The 19,220-nt window shown below is 44.2% G+C and overlaps 1 protein-coding gene across 21 annotated transcripts in view; it reads left to right on the forward strand.

Moving 5' to 3' along the window:
* Window positions 1-19,220, forward strand: part of PTPRF (protein tyrosine phosphatase receptor type F) — a 391,730-nt gene that overhangs the window by 286,377 nt on the left and 86,133 nt on the right. For 12 of the 21 annotated variants that reach the window (XM_030493851.2, XM_030493849.1, XM_030493857.2 and 9 more), the window contains 2 exons: window positions 3,065-3,082; window positions 11,751-11,861. In XM_030493851.2, coding sequence (XP_030349711.1) covers window positions 3,065-3,082; window positions 11,751-11,861 — 129 coding nt within the window. Of the gene's footprint in view, window positions 1-3,064; window positions 3,083-7,435; window positions 9,341-11,750; window positions 11,862-19,220 lie in introns of those variants that run through there. The other 9 variants (XM_030493855.2, XM_030493862.2, XM_030493858.2 and 6 more) reach the window with 2 other exon arrangements.

Here is a 19,220-nt window from a genome sequence, read left to right on the forward strand (position 1 = left end):
CAACTTCTGAAAATAGTTTCCCCTAAAACTATGTTAGGAAGTAGCCAAAAGCACTGTCAGAGTTCTCTGGGAGTCAGTGTTGCATTGCCCTAGTGCCCAGTTGCAGCCAGCAGGAGCCTTGGTTTCTCTCTTTGGTGTTGCTTTGGAGTGGGTTTTTGGTGGTTTAGGTTCCTACACTTTCTACAAGGAAGTGGTGTGTTGGTAAGTCTGGGGTGAGTTTGTGTCGGCAGAGCCTCTTCTCCACACTAGGAAATACTGATGCAATTAATCCCATGGGGTTTTCCAGTATATTATCCTATGATTTTCCTTGCTTTGGGCACCTGGCTATGTGCTTCCAGTACACAGGATGCCACGGTCAGTGTTCATTCCTGATTGAACATATGTGGTGTTGTTCGGTACCTGTTCTAATGAAGGGGAAATAAACTCTTCTTCCTTATGAGTGTTTCAAACCTTTCAATCACAGGGATTGGGTTTGAAGTTTGATCTTGGTGTGCCCTTTGCATAAAGAGGTCCGGTGATCACAGGGCACTAGTTGGCCTCAGTAACCATTTGAGTAATGGCACCTCTGTCACTTGCTGGACTCTTATGTTGGTGCTCTGTGGCCTACGTGCTGTGATTTGGTCCCTTTGAGGAGCACCCTGAAAGGACAACAGCCAGAGACACATTGTCATATGATGTGAAGGACAAATAGAAACTTTCAGTCCTTCTGGATGAGGGAATGTGGAGTCCAACAGAAAAGCCCTGTGCACTCTCTGTAATACTGTCCTCTGTGTGAAAAGTGAATATCTTAACTTTGCAAAGGTGAGAGAGACCCAGAACAAACATTGTGCTAAATACAGCAAGCCTCTGTGCTGCTGCCGCAAGGGTTGGCTTACATTTGGAGGCCAGGAGGACTGGGATTTAACACAGGAAGAAATGAGCTGGTCACACTTATGTTTTAGGGAATCTGCTTCAAGTATGCAGTTGCTCTTAGAGCTCTGTGTAGACAATTGCATATTAGTGAAAGGGTTTAGCCTCTACAGGGAGTAGATTTAAAGTTTGCTGCAAATCCTTTCAGTTCTAGGGCAGAACAACAAACCCTATTTCAGCCACATGAGAGAGACAGAAGCCTCTCTCTGTTTTCTGCCCCTTGGGCTTGTTCTCAAAGTCATTGCACCATTCCCATGGGAAGTGACACACTGCAGTGATGCTTTTCTTAACTCTGAGAATTGCGGAAGGGGACAGGAGCAGGGGGGGACGGGAGGAGGGAGGCCCTAGACCAAACAGAACAAAAATATCACTTGGCAAACTTTTCAAACTGGCAAAGAGAAATAACCCTGTTTTCCACAGCTGTGCTATTCCATGCAAGTATCTCTGGGTCTAACTGTTCTGTTAAGGGTAGCGGTAGTTACTAAGATAGATAAATAAGCAGCAGATTTATTATTGCAAGAAAGAGATTACCCACAACTTCAGTCACTGCAAGATCTTTCCTGATGCTTCAGTCATCTGGATAGAAAGCATCAGAAAATATAACTAGACATAAAGTTAAAATGGGGTAATGTCATCTTGGCAGAGGAAAATGCCAAAATGAGTAGTTTGAATTGCTGCTCCTGCGTAAAGAAAGGACTCTGCCTAAAGGAAAGGGTAGTTAGGAAAGAAAAAGATTAAGTATAAATATTGTAATTACTTTTTAAGAGGCAAGTTAAACATGCTTAAAATATGCCTTCTTTGTATTTACAGAAATTCTTTTCTGTCTTTCTTTCCCATTGGGTGATCATTGTTGTGGATAATGGAATGAGCTGTAAATCTGAGATACACGACACTCTTGTATGCATACTGGTATTTATTAATCAATACACTGAACATGATTTGACACACTGTGTCCTGTTTAACCCTGTTTTTCTGTCTGTTTAAACTCCTCAGTTTTCTTTGGTAAGTGCTTGGTATTCAGATCCTACAAATCTGCATAAAACCAACACATACCATGAACTGCCTACAGATTCAATCTGCATGAATCTCTCCCTTATACTAACAGCCTTCATATGTGCAGAATAAGACCAAGGGGACAAAAGTGGGATTAGAAGGGTTCCCTGCCAATTTGCCCAGCTGGAGCATCTCCCCTTCAATCATGCCTCTTTAATTGTACGCTGAACTCAAGACACTGACCAGTGGATCCTCCACTTGCTAAACACATTGACCTCATAAACCAAACCTTTATAGAATGTTGCAACAGGATAACTTAAACTTACTCCCAGAGAAGCCCTCCTTATAAGATACACTTCATTATAGCATGTAAAATTATCTCCAGTGCCTTATAAAGAGGGTAGGGATTCCTTTCTCCAGCTAACATACAAATTAGGCAGGAGCAACAGGGGTCGGGCTAGCGTGCTGTTGTTACCTTACCAGAAACTACTTAGTTTCGAAATATTTCTGTATGTAAAGTTAATTCTGCATGATACCCGTTTCTTTGCCAGAGGGAACCTGATGCAAGGGTTACACGAATGTGGAGAATGGCTCAAAACTGATTTGTTACACTCTCCCCTTAGTTTAATTTCTTTAAGCAAGCAGATTTTGTCCCACTGGTCATTCTAACCTCAAAGCCAAATTGCACCTAGCGCCCGCAACCATGTGCTTTCCACCCCTCCTGCCCAGCACACTCACAATCACACAGCCCCAGGACACCCCTTCCGTGTTCTGTATGGGGAATGAAGGGGCACTGCACCATCTTCCCAACGTGTCCTCCATCTCAACTGCTTGAACAGTGATGTGGGTGAATGCAAGTGGTGAGGCCAGCCGGCAACGCCACCTCAGCAGCTTAGTTCGGCTCCTGTTCATGAGGGTGGTGGCTTTAATGGCAAGATGCAGGGCTGGATGCTGCACTTGTGGAAGCGATGAGCTTTACTAACCTCCTGAGGGTGTCACTCCAACTTTTATTGCACATCAGTTTCTTTTTGTTTACTCCTGTCGCACTAAAACAAATTCTAGCTTTAAAAAACTTTCTGCTTTTTAGTTATAATTTTTCTTCCTTTCCTCTTTGTACTAATGCTTCTCTCTAATCTTATTTGCATTCAAATTACCTCACCAGGTGGTACACCGATCAGAGGTAAGAATGCTGAAATGTGCCTCCAGTTGTCACGTCACTCCATCTCCTGTCTGCCTTGTCCCTTCTCCGGTGTTTCTCATCTCCAGCTTTTACTCTCAGCCCTAACTCTGCCAGCGCTCTCGCTCATCTGCACTCTCCCACTTAGTGTATTTATTTTGGTTGGTTTTCAGCGTGATTTCTTGTAGACTCATCCATTGCGATTTTGCGCTGTTGGAAGGGGGTTATTCAACGGAAAGTGTGCAAACTGGAACATGGTCCCTGGCCTGTGCCACGGGACGGTTGACGTCTCCTGCAGCTCCTGCAAGTCTCTGACTTTACTGTGCAGTTGTGGCTTTTGAGGTTTTGTGTCTAGGGGGTTTTAGATAGATCACTTTGGTGTTAAGTGTAAGGAGGTAACATTTTCACAAGAGAACAGTCAAATTCTTTGCTGCTGCTGATGGACATGAAACTCTAATCAGAAGGGGATAAATTCTTGAAAGTTTGAGCAAATTTAGCTCTCGGATAAGGAGCACCTTTGTTTGCATTCCTCATGTTTGCTTTTCAAGTGCACTGACCCTCTAATGTAGGGGCACACTGAAGAACCACTGCCCTAGATGTCCCTTTCCAAGCCAGACATGTCAATGCTGCTTCACAGCACCAAGATGTTTTCCTACATAGATGAATCAGAAGCACATCTGGCTGCTTTAAGTCTTCATTAATTAAACGCACCCCTGGTTTGACAGCCCAGTGTGCACAGTTCCTGGCTAGTTTTCACAGCCTGTATGCACCAGTAATAACTTTCCAATTGGAGCGTTGTCTTTTCTAGCCTAAACGCTCAAAGCTGTCTCTTTAGATTAACTTTAGCATGTTAATCAGCATTATGTGCTAAGGCCCTTCTGAATTCTCTTGTGATTTTGGTTGCCCCTGTTGATTGACCCCTGGATTTCTCGGCAGAATGACTACCACCTACAAATCAACACAACCTCATTTGTTCAGGTTTTCCCCCTTCTTCCCTTTTTTTCCCCCTTTTCCCTGAATCACTGCTGGAAGTTAATAATCTGACTCTTTGGAACTGGTTCTGTTGCTGGGGGTTAATGTTTTCAGCTCCCGTTAAGAGATTTTAGAGTAAATGTGAATTGCCGTTTGATGCGTATTTGCATTAAGTTGCCTCTGTAGCAAATCTGGGTCAGGGAAAAAGGCTGCCATCCTTATTTTGATACGAATGGGCTTATATATCTGTCATTCCTCCCTTTGGAATACTGGAGATTGACAGCTGTGATGTTACAAGGTCCTTAAAACTATTTCTTCATCTCCTATTTCTACTGCAAATCCTAAAATGAAATGACAGAGTGAATGCTAACTAGCGGAGCGCTCTGAGCTCCCAGCCATGCGTGCCGAGCGCGCAGCCATCGCAGGGCCTCCCCGCGTGCTCGCTGCGTGCCCGCCCTGCCTGATGACATTAGTGACTCAGCACCAGAACCACGTGGATGCTCCATACGTCCTGCTTGGGAACTGAACACATCTCTGTGAAAAGAACCATCCATTTCATAAAACATAAGTTCCCCGCACCCCCACCCCCTTTCCCACCCCCGTTTGAGTCCTGATGAGATATTTTAAGAATGTTCTTGACATTATTTAAAATATGTGTCCTGTTTGAATGTCAAAGATGACATTTCTGTGAGAGCAAACAGAAGCCACGTGCTGCTCTCTGGCTTCTCCCAGAGGATTTCTGTCAGCCTAATGCCTTTTATTTAAAACGGAGGTCACTGGATTTCTAAAGATAACGACAGATTAGATGAAAGTGCTTTTATGATGGTGAGGTTGTGTCCATGTAGAAGTGACTGTTCTGCCATGTTCTATACCCAGCTGCACTCTTGTTCCTCATTAAGGTAAGTTTGATGCTTTGGAATCCATTAATTTGGTCTGAAAGGAAGGGTGAACTAATGACTCTTAACAAACCCTTTTGGTAATAATGTTCGGGGAGGAAGGGGTGGTTTTGGTTTGATTTGATTGCTGCTGTGACTGTGTTGCTAGGACTTGTGTGCCTGGAGGTTCCAGCGTTACCCAAGGCCTTTGTGGAGAACCACTTGCAGGGAGCAGTGTGTGGTTAGCAAGGATGACCAGAGAATTCTATCATGCACCCCCCAAAAAGAGGAGATCTTTCTCTCTAAACACTTCATTTGACCTTACCCCACATATTTGGTCCTTTCTGTCCAAGACATCTCTGGCTTCCCTGAAAGGGGAGAAGCTCCCATCAATAATTCAGTATCTCCATTTGTAGCTTCACTCTTCACCCCTCCGGGACTGCCCCAGATAGTAATTTAATCTTGACATCCCTATTTTTTTCATCAGAAAGACATGGAGCTGGCAGATGCCCATCACATTAGGCAATAGTTAGCTTCTTAAGGTGACCCACAGATAATATCAGCAAATCCATGTTGAAACAAGTTCTGCCCCCATTCTTATTTTCGAAGTAGACTATAAGATAGTCATTTCCAGCATTTCTCTGGAATTGAATTCACTCAACCTTTTGTGAAACCTGGCTGCAGTTTCCTGCCCCGGGCTGTAAGAGAGAGCAGAGCACGGTTGTGTTTCTGGTGGGTGCTGGACTGAACAGGCATTAGATCAGATGCACATGAGGAGGTAAAGAAATATCATCATCTCAGGCATTATCCCTCTCCAGTCAGATTTATTTGTTACTTTTCTGTCACCACAGGAAATATCTGAGGTTCCTATACATAAGAGTATTTCTTCCCTGCAGACGTCAGCGTAGCAGAGGTCTGTCTGAATTAACTTTAGATCAGCTCACTTGGGTGTCAGAAGCTGTCTGTCTGGGAAGCCAGGTAAACACCCGCACCAACTTCTGTATAGCTGCAGCTAAACCTTTTCCAGTCCCGAGCGACCTGGTTTAAATATAGCTCCAATATGTCAACGCTATCCTGAGAGATGGAGCATAAAGCTATCCAAAGAGATTAGAGGAACCTAAAAGAATTTTGCTGTCTCTTTTGAGCATGTGCTTGTACATTTGATTGCACTTCGTATATGATAGCTTTTTTTTTTTTTTTTTTTGCTGTTTCTTGAGCTTTTCCAGTCACAGGAAGAAAAGGTGAAAGGAAAACAATTTAAAAATGAGAAAATACACTTACAGGAGCAGACAGTGTCAGGGGGAGGTTGGGTGGAGTAGAGCCTGGAAATGTTTGTAATGCCGTATTTCTAACTGTCAGGATTCAGATTGAGTCACGTCCCTTCAGAAGTACACAGAGGTGTTACTGTGCATTTGACAGTGCTGTAGTTTTTCCTCTGACATAGAGTCCCCTGAGATTTCCTGTATCTGCTGGTGAGAGATCAGAGCATCCTGGAAATCCACTAAGAGGAGACCTCATGCAGCTGAGCACATTGGGTCTCCTCTGCTCCATCTCTGCCCAAGCCTGGCTCGGTGGCAGCAGTTGGGTGCTATCAGCAGCTGCCTCTGGTGCACAGGAGAGTGATTTCTCAGCAGCGCTGCCATCCAGAACAGGCCCCTTGCATGCTGATCACCGGCCTCTCAGGCATAATAACCATAATGAACACTAACAATGAAAATATATTTGTAGTTATCTTGGTTAGCATAATTGGCAATGCTGATGGCTGGTGGAGGCTAGGTGCAATCCTCTGTAACAGCTGGGAGATGCTGCTGGTGTAAATTGTAGAAAGTAGTGAATATGGGAAATGCTTATTTTCATTATTAGTGACTCTTGTGTGGTTTTGGTGTCTTTCAGTTTTTCAGGGCTCCCACAGCAAGTGTTGGTTGTCTCAGGTAGCAGCCTGGGTGTCAAAATCCAACTCCCTCATTGTCAGGCCTTCACAGTATTTCTTTCTCCGCCATGCTCATATTTATGGGTCCTTGTTTGGTCTGGGCTTGCCTCTGGCCCTGTTCCACAGCTCCCTAGATTTTATTAGGAGGATTCTCCTTCTCAAGGAAGGAATTTTTAGCAGACAGGGGATTGGGACCTGAGCACTGGCTGAAGGAGTGGCTAAAAATACTGCTTCAGGAAAAGTCAGGCAGTGTTTCTATGGAGGAAGACGGTGGGAGGCAGGAGGAAAAAGAAGGGAAGGCTTTGCGGTTGCCATGTGCTCTAGTGTGCAGGGTGGACAAAATTTACCTCCTCCCTGACAGGAATGGCCCTGGTCAGATAACCGTTCATTAACATCTGCTCTGCAAGTCCTTCCCTTAGATGAGTGCTGTGACTGCAGCCTGGTTCCTCTGACTCTTTGGTATTTACAGGAACATTTAATTCCATGTTTAATTTTATAACCAGGGCAGAAGGTCAGTCCCTCCGCTCTGAGCCGGGGGGACTGAGTCTGTGAATGCCCTGCTAGAGAAATAGAGCTGCTCCCACTGCTGGGGATGGAGCTCCGACCTGAATAGATACAGAGAGGTCCATTTGTATGGCAGCTCAGAGCTTTTTACATTTGGTTTGTCACCTAGAGGAGAGAGTGACAAGCCCTCTGTGGCACAACAGTACTCAGCACTGCCAAGAAGTGCCCCTTGTCAGGATCTGCCTTTCCCATGCTCTCTGTGCAGTGCACTTTTTAAATGCTGCATTTACCCACTGTCACTGCAGCTAATGATTCTGCCTGAGCACACGTATATTTGAATAGATAAGTCTCTTGGAGAGCTGCTAACAGGACTGCTGTCTGTGCCTGAGTTTAAAGAGCAAAGGCAAAAGCTAGGAGAGGAGGGAAGGGGCTGGCAAGGAGATATCAGCTCAGAGTTAAGAACCTATAAGGGATGCTTGTCAGTCAGCAGGGCTGGCTCCTGCCCTCAGCCCTGGAAAGCTCTGCCTTGTCACCATTCTTGCTGTCATTGGAGACCTGCCAGGGGTTTTTCTCAGGAGCTGTCAGCTTTCCGATAAGCTGAGATGTGTTATCGGGAACAGATCTGAGCCGCAAGCAAGATTGACATGGTGAGGAATGGCTGCCCCTCTTCTGCTGGAGCCCCACTGCGCTTCAGGGTGCTCATAGAAGGCAGTGGAGGTTGGGTGGTGCTCAGCAGGGAGAGGTGTCGCTCTGATGTGCACGTACCACTGCAGAGCCCCATGAGCTCACAAACAAGCTGTTCGCTGCTCCTCTCCTACATACATGCACATCCTGATGGTAAATGGTCCTCATGCATCCACTGAAGCCGTGCTACCTGATTGCACATCAGGACTCAGCCATGCAAATGAGAGCAAGGCATCTGACACAGGAGCACCATGAGTCCATATGAGAAGTCTACAGTAACATCCTGTGTGAACAAGACCTTACTCAGCAACTTGTGCAACATAAATCTCAAAGTAATGGATAAAAGTAAATCAGCCTTCCTAGCTCTGCTTTGCAGAGGTGCAAAAGATTGTAAGATGAGATGTTGACAGGGCTAGGAATAGAAATCAGGTCCTTTGCACTTGTCAAAGCAAAGAATTCACTGTGCTTTTGAGGGTCTTTGGATGCAGCTTCCATGAAATTCAGGGAAAGGAGCTACTCAGGACTTAGTTTTTCCTTTCCTGTAGCTCCTTGTGTCCTATCCAGCCTAGACTTGAACTCTCCAAGAGATGAAGTTACTGCCTTTCTCTGGGATGGCTGAACTAGGGGCTGGAGCATTTGACACTTAAGGAGTTTTTCCCAAGGCTCAGATGCATTTATATCTCCAGCTTTCTGATCTCAGCAATGTCTGATCATCCTAACTTCATTCATAAATCTCCATACCCTGAGATATCCTACACTCTCCTGTATTCATCACTTAGCTGTAGGTTGTCCTTCAAGAAAACCCCTATAGTCCCACTGACTGCCATCAGTTTACCATGATCCTTTCACTTCCTGCTGGCTGTCAGCTCTAGTGTGGGATCTGTATGTTTATCTAATGAAGATTTATTGCAGTAACTGTTTTCTTTCTGGTTCAGTTGAGAGGTTTGCATTAACATCCTTCTGCTTCCTGGGTTCTCTCTTGCTCAGGATGCACCATAATTTAAATGGTCATGCCAACCCAGACAAAACCAGAATCCCATGCCGAGTGTCCCTGAGCAGTTTGTAGGCAGTTGCTGACACATATTACATGTTTATGGTATGAATCTAGAAATTGGTCTGCGTTGGCTGCAGAACTGACAGGTAATAACAGCATGTAATCTGAAATTCTCCTCTGCCTTCATTTTCTTCATCCTCTTATGTTTTTCTCTTCTCTCTCCTGCACTGATGTTGAGGTCCCTAGAGATAAGAAACAGTTTGACTGACATTTCAGAGGCACGGTGATCGCAAGTGTAAAAGGTATAAATACCAGTGATACGTATTAAATGGCTAAAAGGGGCATATAAACAGATGTGTGTTCACAGCAGAATTGTCTGGGGATCTTACTTTTTTCTATGCAGACACCACCGCGTGTCATTTGAAGCTGGCTCTGCTTTCAGCCCAGCCGGCTGATGAGGGCTATAGGCTACAGCAGAGATAGATACGCTCTTCCTCAGGGTGATGACATCCACTCTTTTTTGTTTGTTGGTTGTTTGGGGTTTTTTTTAAGTTTGGGTATGTATGTCGTGCAGCAAACAGCTTTTCCCAGCCAAGCCTGGTGCAAGTACTCAGAATGAACTCTTCAGAACATGAATGCCCACAAAGTAATGAGCAGAAATTAAGAAGGAGATAATAAATGGTGAGTTCCAGGAAATCTTCCTGACAGAAAGCATAACCAGGCTGTGGCATCAATTCCTTGAGGAAGTGGTGAAAGACCTATCACTCGGCACATTTAAAATGGGATTGGACAGAACACAAGTACATTTACAACAAGGAGCAATCCAGCCCTGGCCCCCAGGGATGCACAAGATAACCTAATAGGTCTTCTCCATTTCTAGATTCTCTGATCCTGTGTCTTGTCAATGCTGGGAAGCTTTGTACTGCTCCACTGCCTGTCATGCTGCTGTCTGCTTGAAGATGTTTTTCCCAGACAGCATGTAGAAATTCAGCATTCTCCCTGAATTAAGCAGCAGTGCTCTGTAGACTTTGGCCTATGAGTGTCCAGAGAGCTCCATGACTAGGGAAAGCTGGCAGGTCCTTGTGTTAGTAGGTGGAAGGACGCGTGCAAACAAGCTTTCTCTGTCTAGCTGAAGCCTCATTTCCAGCACTAATGCAACAATAGGGAGGGCTCTGTACATCATTTTTATTATATGGCAGAACCCAGGGAAGTTCATTTTTCCCCATGACATATAGACTTATGCTACAGTCTCAATTTATCCTTCTAAATAATGTAGGTGGCAGTGGTTGATTCACATTAGTTTTTCTTCTGTTCTGATGATATGAAAAACTGAGTTTGACCTCTGCAGCTTGAACCAGCAAGAAGGGAGAAGGAAATTTCACCAGCTATTCTCAGTGCGGCTCTCAGTGGTCGTTTTGAACCGTGGCAGGCAGAAATGAGTTCAGATCTTTACAAGCAAAGGGGTTAATGTTTTCTTTTAGTTCAGCATATGGTTTGTGAGCAGAGTTCCCTTCTTACAGGCAATCCTAACCAGCAGAATCTCAGCCCTTGGAAGTACTTTAAAAATTATTCCCATGCTGCCTCGGGGAAGCAGGCTGAGGCAGTGTCCAGCCAACAGTGCGAGCTTGCTGACATATGCATCCTGCTTCTTTCTTTCTCTGCACCTCCATCTTTTAGTCTGCATATGGGACAGAGGGGAGTTCCATTGTGGTCAGTTTTGCAGTCACCTGTGCTAAGCAAGAAGTTGGGTGAAAGAGCAGCCTCCCAGGCCAAGCAGTGCTGGGCACCAGATGGAATGGGCTGAGCAGATGAGAGAAGATCACCTTAGACCAGTGCTCACTTCCACATCATGAGTACTCTGCAGGTTCCACACGTAAATGGCTATTCTGTGTGCTCTGAAAATTATTACAGTTATTTAGATGAGCCCCTCATGCATGTGGCACCTTGGGGATGGGATCAGATCATGTCCTGACCCAAAGCCGGAGGATCAGGCATGCTGGGACAAGAGAGGGTGGCTTTCACATGAGGACTGTGCAGCAAAATGGGTGCATTGCATTAGTGTATATCTTTGATGTCTCACACTGACTTTCTAATCTTTTATATCATGTATAATGAAATCTGAAAGAACAAGAAGATCACTGACATAAAGCTGACAAAAGGCGAAGTGTTTTCTCAGAAGGGGGTGTCTGTGGAAGAAGGGTGGTGAGGTGGGAGAGATGGGACTCTGCCAGTTTCTGCAGGAAGGCTGCAATTTGTTGAGCATTTGCTAGGCTTTGTGTGCATCAGATAAGAAACAAACAGCTACAGTTAGTGTGCTTTGTGCTTGGCTGTTTTGATTAAAGGCTTATTAAAGGTCCTTTTGTTAGACAGGCATCCCATATGAAGCTGTAATTAATATGTGTGTATGTGTATGTTTTTATTCCTTTATTGAAGCAATGAATATAAGTGGTTGGGGCGGTTGGAAATACATCAGTAACTGGTTCCCTGTATGTTAAAAAAAATAACAGTAATCAGTTCCACAAGCTTCTAACAGCAGACTGGGTACCTTTTGGCTGCATGCTGGTACCCTATGGGTCCAGGGAATATCACAATATATTTATCCAGGAAGATACTTTAAAAGCGTGGGGCATGGCCTTCCTTTTCTGAGGCTGGCTGTTTGATTACCAGATTTGCCATAACCTGAATTGTCTGTGTCCTTTTGTTTGTGTACAGGAGCTCTGCAAATAGAGAACAGTGAGGAGTCAGACCAAGGCAAATATGAATGTGTTGCAACCAACAGCGCAGGAACCCGCTACTCTGCCCCAGCTAACCTTTACGTTCGAGGTAAGAGCAGCTTCCACCCAAGGGGGTCACTCTCTTCCTGCCCAAAAGGCTCCATGGCTTTCAGCGAAGGAGTATGTTCCCTGTCTCAGTGCCCTGATCACACTTCCTGGATTGTGTGATGTGGCCTTTTCCTCAAAAAACAGCAAGTTAAGGTCAAGGATATCTTTGATGCACCTTGGGTTTGACTCACATTTCTGGAAATCTGTTTTTGCTGTTTATATGGTGTTACGTAAAATGCTGAAATATGGGCAAAACTGGGATTCCTTTCTCCTTTGAACTCCTTAACTTTTGTGTCATAGTTACTTTAATTGGGATTATGGGGTGCTTAATCCTCTTAGTATAAACTAACCTTTGGTGACATAGTGTAAAACTGGTCATGCTCTGATAAGCCAGAGGTGCTCAGCTCTAGGTGAGCCAATATTTAGGCCTCTGCTTTGGAATGTGTATCTTTAAAAGCTGAACAGCTTTTTGGAATTGTCCTAATCCATCTTAAATGCATCAATGGTTGAACCTCTGGGTATTAGTGGCTTGCACTGGGAACCTGCTGGAAATTAGCCACAGTTCATGTGAAGTTGATTTTTCTAATGGTTATGCTATGTTGCTGATTTAAAACTCATTTCAACATACCAGAATAACTAGGTTTTCCATTAGGACGGTCTCCTGGCAGTTTTCTTTCTCTACATTAAAGGTGTTTGAGTTAGCTTGGAGAAAAGCAAAGGCTAAATTCCCTGTATATTTTCTGTTAATTTCAGCAAGAAAAAAATGTGCTGCTTCATTTGAAACTCTGAATAACCACAGCCACTAGGCAGGAACCCCTGGGAAATGTAGTTACGGATTTTCCCAAGAAGAGAAAGAAGATTTGTGTGTTGGTGCTACACATTGTTTGTTAGGAAGTTAGAACCAGATTTTATTTCCACGTAGTAAATCAACTGTCTAATAATAAAATCTCATCTTCATTTCTTCTTACCTCTGTTCTGGAGAAGAAACTACAATCTTAAAGCTGTATATGCATTGGTTAGTATGGCAAGGGGACATGAGAACATGATTAAGTCTTCACATGATGTATGTTTGCTTCTAGGGGTGGCTTCTGGCATTGCTTTCTTTGCTTATTGTAGGGGGCTGCTTTTTTATTTTGCAGTGTAATTTGGATTATAAGAGTCTTTGGAAGACTGAAGTACCCAATTAAGCATTATTCAGAAGATGAAGATGTATCTTTGCAGTGGAATCACTCATTTCACTCTCACAATGTACTTACGGATGATTTTAAATCCCCTGTATCCCTGCGAGTTCATTTTTTCAGGCAAGCTGTGCTAAAACTCATCCCACATTGTCACTTTGAGGGAAAGGATCCTAGTTACCAGGTTTCTGTTGTTGCATAGGTTTGTGTGGATACCCAGCCGTTCTGCTGCAGTATTTGGGATGCTTTTGCTTCCTGTGACATGCTCAGACTCTGAACGTTCTGTTTTCTATAGAAGTGTGGCTGAAAAAAAGGCACAAGAGCTTCAAGAGGTAGAAAAGCCTCCTCTTAACAACTTTCTGATTTCTTACTGATGAATACTTTATTTAGAAGTGAATCCTGTAGGAGTGAGGAGTGTACTGAATTTTACACTTGGCTTGCTGCTCAGCAAGGTTCGTTTATCCTGTTTGGGCAAGGCGTGGGCCATGGATGGGCTGCACATGGGAGAGGTGATCCTGACGTTCACCAAAGCAAGCATGTTCTTAGACGTATGATTTGCTGTTAACTGTCATTTTCTTATACATAAATTTTTGGAACAAGTCCCTTTTATTGCACATATAATCTTTATAATGTCAGTCTCCAACCTGTGTGATACTGATAAAGCCCTGCTGTATGTTTAAGACAGGGTACTGCATAAATTATTATCAGATGAAATGCACTGAGCATAATAGGTCCTAGATGGTATTTGTGCTTACAGTTTCTGATAGGAAATGTTCTACCAAAAAAAAAAAACCACCCAATTTGTTACTGTATCAGTTAATGACTTTAAAAAGTCAAACCCAGAACAATATTTTATTTCTTTAACAGGCAAGGAAAAAGTGAAAATATACTTACTTTTCAGAATAAAAGAATCCCTGGTTTTCCTTCTTGTGATAGTCCTACAGTGTTGTCATTAGATGGATCAGTGACTTCCAGTAGCATCTTTAGAAAGTGCCTGCATCTTTATTAGGGAAGACATTAATTAATGCTAAATTACAGTGGAAATTAAGTGTGTCGGCCACCCCACCACTGCATGGTGGTTTCCTAATGATTGACCTCGTTGCAGTGAATACCCAATAAGTTAGCCACTTTCTCTAAAAGCATGGCTGAGTGCTGAGCAGCGGTACTAATTCCCACCCTGTGTAATTCTCAGGGCTGCTTGTGTCTGCCCTCATTTACAGCCTATTGTTTTTTCAATACTTTAAATGTTTGTTTCTCTTGACTCCTGGGGTTTATGTTTTTGATCATGTCCTCCCCTTTCCTACCTCCCAGGTAATCCTTTGTAAGTGTGCTGTGTTGGAAAGCACAGGTTCATTAGCATCTTTATCATACTTTTCATGCTAACAAAGGAAGATACTGAGAGCTGAAAAGGAGTATCCAGGCACTGCTCAGGGCTTCCTATATCAATGAAAAAACAGGAGGAGGAAGGAGCAGGCTATGCCAGTGTCTTGTCTCTGTGAATCCTTTAGAGCCAGCACTAATGCACAGATGGACTTCATTAAAAGTTAAAACATTTCCACACCAGGGATTTGTAAAGGAAAATGGATGCATTTTTCTCGAAGCTATTATTTTCTTCTCAGTGTGCTGGAAAGCAACCCTCATAAGCCTTCTGCTTCTGGACTGACAGATCTATCTGTCTGCTGCTGTAGAGCTGGGCTGGGGCTGGGGACCAGCAGTGGGAGCTAACTGCCTCTCACAGATGCTCTTCAGCCCTCCATGCATGGAGACTTGCAGAAAACATCCAGACCATCAGAGGAGCAAAAACAGAGAGAAAGCCGCAGTGGGGAGCATGCCAGGGCAAGGTGGCTATCTGGGGCATAACACGGACTTCACGGGAGGCATGGTGGCATATTTGTATTCTATCCTTTCAGCATAAGTATGCTTGCCTGTGCTAGTCTGGATGTTGTTGTTACCACCACGAAGGAACACTCATCCATTTGTGGTCCATGGTTGTATGCACCACAGTACATCGTAACAATGATTAGATTTGGGACTTGATGGTGCTGCAGGGAGAAAGGAAGGGAATAGAAATGTATGGAAGATGTGATTCCTCTAATCCAGAGAGCTTACTGTGTAATTTAGCAGCAAAAATCCAAGAAGCTGATTCAAGATATACAAGAAATTGATTTAAGAGTAGAAGGCAAATTGGACCTAGTGTGGAATAAAAAAAGGTGGTATCATTTTGTCATGCTCCCTGGGTGTATATCATAATTGCACTGATTCACCTACGCTGTTGGTTTTTTATGAAGACATTTCACTCTTCATTTGCCTGCAGCTTCAGGGACATCTGCACAAAGAGAAGCATTTTCAACCATAAGTCTTGTCTTATGAAATGCCTGCGAAGGTGGTGGCCTGTGTGGTGCTCCCCTCAATAAAAGGCATTGTTATTTTACTCTTCCCCTCTATGAAAGGGTTTTTTTGCCCTTCTCTTTCTCTACACATGGCATTATTTTTTTCCTACTTCAGTGAAGCAGATGAGCAGGAAGACTGTGTATAATAATATCCTTATTAATACACTGTGGAATTCGCTAGGTATGTTCCTCAGCGCTGCTTACAGCAGTGAGCAATGCAGATGCTATTAGAATAATACTTACTGGAGCATTGGCTGCATACTTCCCATCAAATGAGAAATCTGTTGCCCAGTTTTCACTTCTTAAGTGCTGCCTTTCAGGCCCTCAAGACATCGTCCAGTGGGGTAAGTGCAGTGAGTTTCCTGGCCCAAAATACTACACGTACTGTAGCGCTCTACTACATACTGTAGTAGCTGCACAGCTGCTTTTAAAAAAAAGACCACTTAAAACTGAATTGTCTCCTTTGTCCCCAAATCACAAGCTAGTAAAGCAGACTGCAATAAATAGAAATCATATTACTGCAAAAATCTGTGCTTTCTTGAGCTGCTTTTTGAAAGGCCAGGCTAGTATTTCATTTGGCAGCAGGGAAATTTGCTTGGAGTCTGAAGGTTTATTTGCCAAGTTTCACTAAGAAGCCATCACCCAAAATGAAATTAGGATGTGGCTCTGTCCCTAGCGGCGATTCTCTGGCCTCCGCAGGGTTTTACACTTGGGGACTTGGGCATAGCTTAGGCTCAGGCACAGAAGGAGCTCACTGAAATGGCTACTTGCAGCTGCATGATGCTTACTGCAGTGGGGACCTTGTGTAAATAATAGTAATTCTGAATGACTGACATGGGCCTGGAGCAACAAGACTTGAAGCCTTTAAAAAAGAACATTTTCTGCTTATGTAATATTAAAACAGCTAAAATAGCAACAGCAGTCAAAGCTTGAGGCTATTGCCAGAAGAGTAAAAGCTCAGGACAGTGGACAAACAGCAGCCAAAACTGGGGTTGTCTGAAAAATGGGCAATATGTTTGATTACAACCCAGCTATATGCATATTTGTGGCAATGTGCTCCTTTAAACCTGCCTCTTGTCAGGGTTGATGGGGGTGACATTACTTGACCAGAGAGGCACTGCCAGTGTGTGAGGGCCTGGCAGCAGTCACAGACATGCAGAGACTGGAGATACTTGTGAGGGAGATGCCAGGCTGACAGGAAACACGAACAGGCACTTGAATCAGTCTGGATGACCCAGACTGCTGCTTTGCACAGATGGCTGCCCTGGACCATCAGAAGAAGCAAAACTAGGCTGTGATAGAGGCCAGCAAGTAATGACCCCATAGCAGTTGGTACGTGGCTGAGGAGGGCTGCAGGTCTGAAGGACCATGATTTCCCTGTGTACACTGTGCAGTCCTGACCTGAAGATAATACTGCAGTACAGCAATGCAACAGAGTGCAGTGACCCTTTGATGAAAAAAGTGCACTCTTTTTATGGGATTTCAGTATTTTAAACTTCATTTCCTCTGCCCCTGGGTGCTGCTCCATGCTGAAGCTACTGCTATAGCGAAAGCCAGAGCAGCTGTGGTTTGGGCAGATGCACCTTGGCATCTAAAGATTTCAATGTGCTGCATAGAACTGAACTAAATAAGCCTAACAGTTTTATTCTTTGCTGAGTCCCTTGACAGTTAAAAGTGCAGTGCGAGGCTCAAGACTGATTATTTGTAAAATGACCTTTATGGAAAATGGAGAGTGACTGGTGGCTCAGTGCGTGATAATGCAACACAGAAATGGACTTGGAAACCGATTTCTCTCTTCTCCCTATATGACCTACATAGATGTCTGTGGAACAATTAGGCCTGCATAATTGTGCCAACTAAACGTCCATTCCCACCCCTTCCATATCCACTTGCACAAAGGGTTAGGAAATCCACCTCTGCTGCTCTGAGATTTTCTGCTCTTAATTGAATTCATGCATGCATGTGTGTGCGCTATGAATGGGAAAGGATGTTTGGGCTCCCTGAGCAACCTATCTGTCCCTCTAGGATGGAATATACTCATCACTGTGGCATGAGAGCATTGTTCATCACATATAATGGAAGGTTGTCTTAGTCTCATGTAATCTGGCGTAAAAAAGACAATCTGTCCTTTTGTTCCTCTATACTTCTAAAAGCTGTAAAGGATAAATTTTGATTTATATGGAGTCCTTGAGACACAAGATGTGCTTTTGGAGATAAGCAGGAACAGGTTCATCCCCCTCTAGTTTTTTTTTAACCTCTCTGTCTTTTGGATCCCAAAGTGTCTGGGTTTGCCTTTATCTTAATGCCTCGTGTAGCACCCAAGGTTTTTCAGCACAAGGACAGATGCTGGCAGTTCCCAGCAGAATACAGAGCCGATTGGGATAATAAACTTTCTTGTTGCTTTCAGGAAAGTATTAGCTTCCCACTCTGAAAAGCTTTAGAAAGGTATTCCTTTGTTTGAGCCAGCGATCTAAACTCTCAGACCTGTGCATTCGTATCCTGGCCACAGCCCCCTTCCTTATTTCAGGGAGCTAATGCCCAAGAATACACAAAAGCAGAGCCCTCCCATAAGCCCAAGCTCATTCTTTCTGCAACAAGCTGCTGTGGTTAGAGTATTGATGCTACTGTGTAAGACAAGCATGTTCTGTGGCAGGGTAAAAGCCAAATTCAATCAGCATGGGAATTTCTGCCTGCAGAGCACTGGAGCCATCTGATGGGACTGGCGGACACATCTCTGATACGGCCTTGCTCTTTGCTTCTTTGCTGTTTCAGCATGGATCTCAAAACAAGCCCTGTTTTTACCTTCCAGAGTTTGCTATCCTCTGGTGGCATTTCTGCTGTGACTTCACTTGCTTTGTCTTGTACATAGACTGGCATGTTCAAGTTAGTTGCCAGGCAGCTCAGGTTCATGCGGACGCGGAAACGTGCCTAGTGAGCCATGGTATTCTGTACAGAGGATACTCTGGGTAACCCCAGCCTTAAATCCTCAGTCTCTACATGGGGGCGGGAGGGGCAGATGATATTTACAGTCACTGCTCAGTTGTTTTATACAAAAGCAGAAAAACTTGGTAAAACATGCTTTTTAGTTTAGGATTGGCATGGATAGAGAACTGGGGGTAAGGGAGTATGTGAATGGGATGAGATGAAACTTTCAATTTACCATTTATCAGGTTTATCTCAGATAAAGCAGCAGCTGTTTAAACATTAACTAGAGGGAAAAGAGAGAGAACTTTCTGCCCAGGTGTTCCCTCTTGCCTTACAGCTGTTCCAAAATAGCCTGCTACTGGTTTTTATTCCCCATAAGCCACTAATATAGTAAGAGATTAAGGGATAATCCAGCAATTAGTGACAAATAGCGGGCCCTAAACTTGTTCCTGTCTGACAGACCAGAAAGTAATCTGTTTGAATTAGTGTGTTTCACATGTATCTCCTCACCTTTCCAACTCTAATCTGAAGTGTCAATATGTGGGGAAAGCCACTGCTGAAGCCTGCTCTTGTCCATGCACACTGATGCAGTGCCATCCCTGCCAGGCTCCCCAGAACAAAGCCCCTGGCTGTCCCTCAGCTGCAGCAGCACCCCTCGCCTTGCCCCCAGGCAGGCCAAGTGGCACCACAGCAAGTCCCCTTGGGGTGGCTGGGGACCCATCAGCGCTTCCCAAGGGCAGGGGGAGGCTCTGAAGCTGCTCCACTTCTGCAGCAGGGATGGGTGCTCCTGTAGCTGTTTCAGCAGCATCCGCTGGTCCTACACCCTTCACCAGCCTCTTTCTGTTCTGTCACACAGTCCCATCGGGT

This window comes from Strigops habroptila, chromosome 8 (genome assembly GCF_004027225.2).
Source record: "Strigops habroptila isolate Jane chromosome 8, bStrHab1.2.pri, whole genome shotgun sequence".
Lineage (NCBI taxonomy): Eukaryota > Metazoa > Chordata > Aves > Psittaciformes > Psittacidae > Strigops > Strigops habroptila.